This window comes from Prunus persica, chromosome G1 (assembly GCF_000346465.2).
Source record: "Prunus persica cultivar Lovell chromosome G1, Prunus_persica_NCBIv2, whole genome shotgun sequence".
Lineage (NCBI taxonomy): Eukaryota > Viridiplantae > Streptophyta > Magnoliopsida > Rosales > Rosaceae > Prunus > Prunus persica.
In genome coordinates, this window is record NC_034009.1 from 19,828,755 (window position 1) to 19,836,886 (window position 8,132).

An 8,132-nucleotide genomic window follows, 5' to 3' on the forward strand; every position below is an offset into this window, starting at 1 on the left:
AAGTGTCTTATCGATTAGAGGCTCACTTGGCAATCAATCTTTTATCTTGCCCTCGGCAATTAAAATGATTAAGTCTAAATCTCTTACTGATTAAAAGTTCACTTGGGAACAATGAAAAGAGCATGAATAACCAAAAAAGAACAAGATATCAAAATAAATTAAAAGATGCCCTCGACATCAAGGTGTTCAGAAAGGCTGCCTTATGGCAGATACAAAAAGGAAATATTTATAAAAGAAGCACAATTCCCCAAAATGGAGGTAATCAGAACTTACGGCATACTGCCTATTGATCTGCCAGTTTAATCTTGCTAAATCCGTACTTACTTAAGTATGGGAGAGCCTTCGACCGGTACCACACCGGTGTCCTAAGGTCTTACCAAGCGTATGTTATCTTGCAGATCACGTGCTCTACCGAGGCCCAAAAGCATACCGAAGGCCCAACATCACTAAGTTGAGCGAGAAAAGTGCCGAACCACTTTTTTGCATCAACAGAACATACGTACCAGATGATCTTACCTACAGCCTATAGGCCACATTTAGTGCCTAGGATTGAATTTGATTGATTGCGTAACTCACCATGTTGGTCAACTTGCACAGAAATGAAACCAACACTTTCGACTAACAAAAAGGTTTGCTTCCCCAAACTGATTCATTGGCCTTCAACAATAGGTACATAATGCAAAAACTAACATCGAAGAAATCATTCTCTCCCCATAGTCCATCTCTGTTGTTGGAGGAGAAAAACTTCCTCGCACTCGTTGCTCGAAGCATTTCCCTCACATCGAATTGAACGACTTCTCCTTCCATACCCGGGGTCACGACTCCCACCTCCCAAGTTTTCAAGGATCCATTGCCATTAGGCAAAACAACTTTTGGAATAGGTGCATTGCCTGTGCGTGTGGAGAAAAATTTGGATACCAAGTCTTTTTCATGGGTGTGGGTGCAGCTCAAGAATCACCAGTCAATAGCTTTACTTTTTTCTTTTTATTTTTTTTATAACAAAACAATTTTGTCCTCATTACACCTGAATCACTCTCTATACATACACAATGTTGCCACAAATAATTTCCATCACAATAAGGTAACATGACGTTATAACAAGTTTTTTTTTAAAAAAAAAATTTATTATTATTATTATTATTATTTTATTTTTATAACTAGTTGCTTACTATCATTTCAGCTTGTTTTGACCTTAATAGGCATCAACAAATCACAGTTCTGCTTTTGTGTTTGTATTTCATCGGGCACGTGTGTGTGTTCGCGCACACGCGTGAGAGAGAGAGAGAGAGAGAGAGAGAGAGAGAGAGAGAGAGACCACCCACTCATATACATAAAATCCACAAAACCAATTTTCAAAAGCCCCTAACTCAAATCAAACCAGCTTTGCTCAACCCTCCGCTAAATCTCTTCAGTACAATAAGGTAATGAAAATAAAAAATGAAACAATGGGTATCAGAAATTCCACCCGACCACCACGACAGCCTGCATCAAAACATTGCTCTCAAAATGTTAGACATTGTCTCTGAAAAAGGTCTTTGGGGCAAGGGAAAATACAAATACCAAAACTGGTAGACATACACTCAACCATTTTGTTTCTATACCAAAACAAAAAACAAAAAAGGGAAATATAACACCGCATGTTAGATTGACCATGGTAAATCTTGAATATAAATACATTAAGCACCCAACGCTAATTTCATTTTTCACATTTCCAAATATTGCATTGATTTCTTTTTTCCATGTCATTATGCATGTCAATTTTGCAAACTTTGTTAAACACGTTAAAACCAAAGAACCAGAAAATTCACAACAGCCAGAAATTGCAGAATGCACACACCAGGATTTTTAAAAGTCTCCGATGTTGGTAGTGCAGGCAATGACATCTCTGCAAAATACAGTTATAGCAATGAGGACATGAATTTCATGTAAAAAGGCAAATATGATATTTGTAGAACCTCAGTAGTATTTTATTGTATACTGCAACTATTTTATTTTTTCAAAAGAGAAATTGCATACTGCAACTAATAAGGAAAAAAAGAAAGGAAAATCATTCTTTGTCCCATCACTTACCAGGCCCACAAAGGGAGAACGAGGAAATTGAGGATGACGAAGGCCATGGTGCTGCAATGTTGTCACTCAAATCACATGTAAAGCTGTAGCCGGTTGAATTGTCAAATATCATATCTGAGGGCAAGCTTCGAAGTAGACACCCTACAATTGAACAAAAACCAAAATAATCAACTTAATAAATATAGTTGATGATCATATTCCAAGGACCTACTTTGGTTGCCATCAAGTAGATGTAAGGGAACACGAAATCCAACTTCAATCAAGAACACCAAAACAGTTCGAATCATCGAACTATCATACGGAGTGTCACCCACAAAGTGTCCCTTAAGTAGTGCTATTTGATAAATCCCTCAACTAAAGCTCATTTCTTGCCAGACATCTAGCAATAGAACATTACTCTAACACACACAAACAGACATTAACCACCTTAGCTAATTGACATCCATTTATAAGACTTGAAAATTAGACGGTCGGATCAGTAAAATACAATGAAGAGTGGGTTCTCCAAGGGTGCCCCTCAAATTATTTGAGGGATCCCTCAATTGAAGATCCCTTATCATAGAGCACACTCAAAGTGATCCACGGAAAATGCCCAAGAAAAAATTTGTGTCACACATAAGGCATGCCAATTACCAGATGCAGTGCTCTATGGGAAACACCTACTGGAAAGTATAAAACCATTCCAATGCTATAGGCACAACATTGGACACCAAGCAATCACAGATGAATAAAATAAGGAAATTGGATAGTGAAAAAAATAGCATACCCTGTTGACCATATGCTGCTTCAGAGCCCAAAGGGATATATCCATAAATAAGAAGATATATCAGATATAATGAAGGAACAAATAGAGGTAAAAACTAGAGAGGAATCACATATAGCAGGATGTACCTTGAATGCTAAAGTCTTTCAAGTCAACATCACAAAGCTCATAAATATTAGACATGACCCCTCCTTTCCGCAACATGGACCCAAACATTGTAGCACAGACTATAGCTTGTCTATTTGTAATTAACATTTGCTTTTGTATTCCTGAGATGTAAGCGTTTAATGAGCTACAGCAGGAAGGACCGGGGGCAGCAACACTGCGACATTCTTTAATCACTTCCGTAGGCTGCTTAAAATCCAAAGGGCAAACTGTACGACCAAGAATCATTTTCATGAGAGACAGTACAAATCAAACAACACATGTAACTGTAACCATCGCACTGTTACAAACCACATATGATGCATAGAGTCGATCAGGGGGAAAAAGAAAGAGATGAACAAGATAAACCAAGCCTAATAGAATGTATAATCAAACTTAAAAACTGCAGAGCAAAAGCAGGTGAACACACCCACCCACCCCCACCCCCACAGCAACTCAGCTGCTGCCGCCAGCCACCATCACCCAAAACTCCCAAACCCCAACCTCTGGCAACCCCGCCAAACCACCCACCTATCCCATAAGCATTTTCATGAATGATGGTCCTAATTGTAATTTGCATGATTCCAGTAGAAAAAAGAAAAATTAATAGAAGTATTCAACTTTTTTTATGCATCCGACCTTGCAAATTTAATACAACACCCTCAAAATGCACAAAAATAGGCTCGCGCGCGCGAACGAGAGAGAGAGAGAGAGAGAGAGAGAGAGAGAGAGAGAGAGAGAGAGAGAGAGGTAAAAACAAAACTTAACAAGAAACAGCCAAAGTGCGTAAGTCTAAAATGAAAAGTTGTTCATTTCATACTTTAACACGTACCCTTGTTAACTTTGCAGGCAGATAATATTCGAAATGCAGTATTTACAGCATCTGGCGAGAGTTTCCTTGAAAGATAGGTAAAAACCACTCCTTTACAGTCAGTCAAAGTATCAACATGAGATAACTCACCCACCAAATTCTTATTCTCGTTCAACGAAAATTGTTTTCCTGAAATCTTAAGTGCAGCATCCATGATTGCAGGCTGACAAATTGGTCTGCAGCACTCTTTAAGAGGATCAACAGTGGTGCAGGCCTCCAGTAATCTGCTTGAATTTACTGCTTTCTCAAAGGAAACAACATCCTTCACTGGACAAGACCCACCTGTAAGGTTTACTGAATTTATGGAGCAAAGTGTAGGTATTGTACTGTTCGCACCCCTACTGGCTAAGATATTGGTAATGTCTGTAAAACAATTATTTGCAACCGAATTTTGCAAAGCCAACTTATCAGATGTGAAGCTATAGAGACCCTGGAAGATGCGGATCAAACTACTAAACTGTGGGCAACATATCACATTTCCCACAACTGCTGCCAAGGGTAGAGAACAATCAGATGCTGTTTTGTCCATGATACTCGATATAGCAGAGAAATTTACAGGACACTTCCCAGTTAAAACAGGCTCATATCTAGTTGGAAAAGTTGGGTACATTGGTGGAAAAGGCTCATCAGGATCTGTGTAATGTGGAATAACAGCAGGTGATATTTCTATGGGACCAAAGAGTCCACTAGTAGGTGGTTTAGCTAGATCTGGAATGGAGGAAACATGACTTTGCTCATAGACTGTCTGCAATGCCACTGCTTCTTGAAAACTTGATAACCAGATAAAGAATAATAATAACTGACAGCACAGAGAACCTGCAACCACATATAAACCTATCTTCAGCGAGTAGCAAGGACATATAATACTTCTTACCCTAAAGAATGTAATGCAACTATAATACACAACAAACATGTATCTAAAACTGAGACACATGCAATTCAGTCATGTGTGTATGAGAAAGAGAGAGAGCAAAGTTTTCAGTCAAATGAGACTGCATCCATTTTCTTATTCATATGTTCGTCTTATATATATATATATAAACATAAGAGAAACTGATTCGTCCCAAGGAAGAATACTGCAAAAGCTAACTACAACCAGCAGTATATCATTGTGTTATGCTGGTCAAACTTGTTCATTCCTGGCCCTTCATCTGAATATGGCTCCAAACATGTGTAAAAGCATCTCCATCACTTATTCTTTAACTAATAAACAAACAAAACTCGTTGTGCCTTTTGTGTTCATATAGTCAAAACAACAGCACAAATGCATCTTTACCAGAACATTAAACCATGAGTTAGACACATAGTCAATCCGTCCTATCTACAGCCACACTTCCTGCCAAAAAATAAATAGCAGCGAAAAAAAAAAAGGGAGACTGGGAATGCTCACTGAGATAGCCAGAACATAGGGACAACTATCAGATTCCAAGTGAGAATCCAGTACATATCACACTCCAAGTAGTTCATTCCTCCAAAAAAGGATAATCTTATTCTAAATTTGGAACAATTAATCGTCAAACAATAATCATTAAACCATGATGCTTTTTTGATAGACAAGCTGCTAAAAAAAACACAGAACCATACACTGCAAGTTTAAAATTACTTGGAAGATAAAGGTTACCAAAAGAATTAATTTAAGGGAGATGTCTGACAATGTATCACCACTACACTACAGGATGAGATGTATTTCAGTCATACCAGTACTACAGTAGTGAATGAGACTACAATATATAACCACACTTTAAGTAGTCATATCATCTAAAATCCAAACTTATGCTTCACCGATATTTCCCATTCTTTTCCTTCACCCTACTGAAAATTCTAAAGCAGGCTAGGTAGAATTAATTACAAGCTTACCTTTGAGATGACTAACAGTTTGAAAGCAGTCCATAACTAGCCCTCTGGTATCATAGAGATTTACATAAGTAATCATTACAGTAGTTGGTGATATGCCCAAAAACAGCTCAGGTCAATGAAGCAATACCTGTGCCACCTTCAAGCATCAGCAAATATATAAGGGAACATTATTAACTCCTACAGAGTGCAGATAAAAAGACATAACACACATTAATATTTTCAACAATCACAGCAATAAAAGAAACACTAGCGACAAAATTTGTGTTTTTCAAGTATCAGGAATAATATTGCCTCTCACAAAATGAAATCTCCAAAACGCAAAGAAGAAGAGTTTAAGTTGTTGGCACAGAGGCGATAATTTTTACTGACCAAGAACACTGCTATATACATCTTTAGCCTTAAGAGAACGTCTTGTCTCATGCAAGCTTCAAAAATTAGCTCATTTCCACAGAGAGAGAGAGACTAGACATGGAGGACTTATATTGCGTAGTTTGAAACATTAAGAATATCAATGCAACTAGAAGTACTGAAATGAAGTTTTACGATTAGATTAACTGCACCAGAACTAGAGTATATAGACGTCCTAATGGAGGGTTTTTATTCACCCTTTGGTTCTAAGCTCATATGTTCAGAAAGAAATGGCAAATCCACCTGTTTTAGGATACACAACGACCACCTCAGATCATATTAATCCAAATTCGAACTTTCTAGTAAGCCTTGTATTGATGGGTCAACTACTGTAACCATTCAAGGTGAGTTGCTTCATCTTTTCAGAAAACAAAGACACAACAAACATACCATCTAAAATTTCATTTCACAGCAATGAAGCTAATGATAGATCATGAAATCAAAGTATTATTATTTTTTAATATAAAAAGCAGAAAAGGGAAAAACAGTATATAAAAAAATCTGAAAATACCCAGATAGGACGTATCTGAGATATCACTCACGGAGAGAAATTGAACATAATGTAGCTCAGAATTCCCATTCTTTTGGCAGCAAAGAAAGGGAAAGAGAAGGCAATGAAAGGAACAAAATTCAGAAACAAAACTTAAGATTCACAGTTTTCCAATTGAGGAGAAAATTGAAAAAGCAAGCACAGCTACCTACCACCAAATCTTTTCTGGTATTTTCCAACACTTTAGCCACCAAGCAGCAGATGAATTAGAGATATCCAAGTACAAGAAAACCAGAAGAAACAGAAAAGTACCTGAAGATGTTGAACCCATAGAACATAGATTTAGTACTGAGAAATTGCAAGGGTTCTGGGTTTGGATCGGAAGCCCTAGCAGGCACTCATTGCTTGGGGGTAGTAACTTTGGGGTGGAGGAAACCAGTCAATTTGGAAACCCTAACCGGAGCGGAGCTGAGCCTGCTGAGATGAGCTTTGAAAGCATGAAAATGGTGGTCTCTCTCTCTTCCACTGTGTTTACTTGCTGCTCGTGGGGGTGGATAAAGTGGACGACGAGCCATTCTTGGTGCGTACAGGCGTATGAGCCGTTTGATGAAATTGGACCGTGGAGATTAAAACATGGCTTTAGTTAGGTTTCACGTAGAAACGGGTAAAACAAAACCCGTACACCCACCCAAACAAAGCAGATCCTCTTCTTCCTCTTTCTCTCTCCGCCTTTTTTTTTTCCTTTTCAAACAAGATGATGCAAACCAAACACAGAGTATAATTTTGACCCAAAAAATAAAAATAAAAAAAGATGGAATCTAATCAAAATCAGAAAATCAGAACTTCGAGAAAAATCAATATACAAAATGATAAAAATAAAAAATATATATTAGGATCAATTATTACTTTCTAATTTCTTGTATTTAAAATTATATTTTGGCACTTCCTTTCTTTTTTTTTTCTTTTTTTTTTTGTCATTCGATAGGGAGGGGGATGGGAGAGTATTATATTGAGTTGTCTCAAAATTATCTTCAACGTTAATCGAGCCCAAGTGAACTTGGTGGGGGGAGGGGGAGAGTTTGGCCCACTTTTCCACTGTTGTGCCACCTCATGTGTTATTTTTGACACTTCATTGTCGAAGATAATTTCATAGGAGTTTATAGCATTTTTCGGTGTATTTTTCTAATTTCTTATTAAATTTTTTGTTGAAACACAAAAAGTAAATAAAAAGACACAAGGCGTTACCCGAGGGCGACCCATCAGAAACAATTGCGGCCACCATTTAGCGTTTGCCACGTATCATTATTTTCCTTTTAGTTATCTTATTTCCATGTTTTAACTTTAAAAATTTGTGATAAATACAATAAAAATCAAACAAATACACTGAAAATTCGTAGGAACTCCTTGTAACATTTTCTTCGTCCCTAAAACTGCAAAATACTCATTTTGACCAATAAAAATGGAAAGTAACTACCCAAACTCAATTTTCTTATAATATTTATAATTTTTTCGACACTCCTTGTGATGGA

The 8,132-nt window shown here is 37.3% G+C and overlaps 1 protein-coding gene across 6 annotated transcripts; it reads right to left on the reverse strand.

The window, feature by feature from the left end:
- On the reverse strand, positions 1,300-7,366 carry LOC18789921 (uncharacterized GPI-anchored protein At1g61900). 6 transcript variants are annotated; one of them, XM_020560263.1, is made up of 9 exons: positions 6,916-7,366; positions 5,833-5,841; positions 5,706-5,749; positions 3,810-4,664; positions 2,962-3,207; positions 2,837-2,851; positions 2,071-2,211; positions 1,838-1,885; positions 1,300-1,482 (listed from the first exon to the last, which is right to left on the reverse strand). In XM_020560263.1, exons 1-9 carry the CDS (start codon positions 6,939-6,941, stop codon positions 1,409-1,411), a joined length of 1,458 nt encoding a protein of 485 aa, XP_020415852.1. In that variant the 5' UTR covers positions 6,942-7,366; the 3' UTR covers positions 1,300-1,408. The 6 variants fall into 6 exon arrangements, with proteins under 6 accessions (XP_020415852.1, XP_020415846.1, XP_020415856.1 ...); XM_020560257.1 differs by having other exon boundaries at positions 2,837-2,854; XM_020560267.1 differs by lacking the exon at positions 5,833-5,841 and having other exon boundaries at positions 2,837-2,854.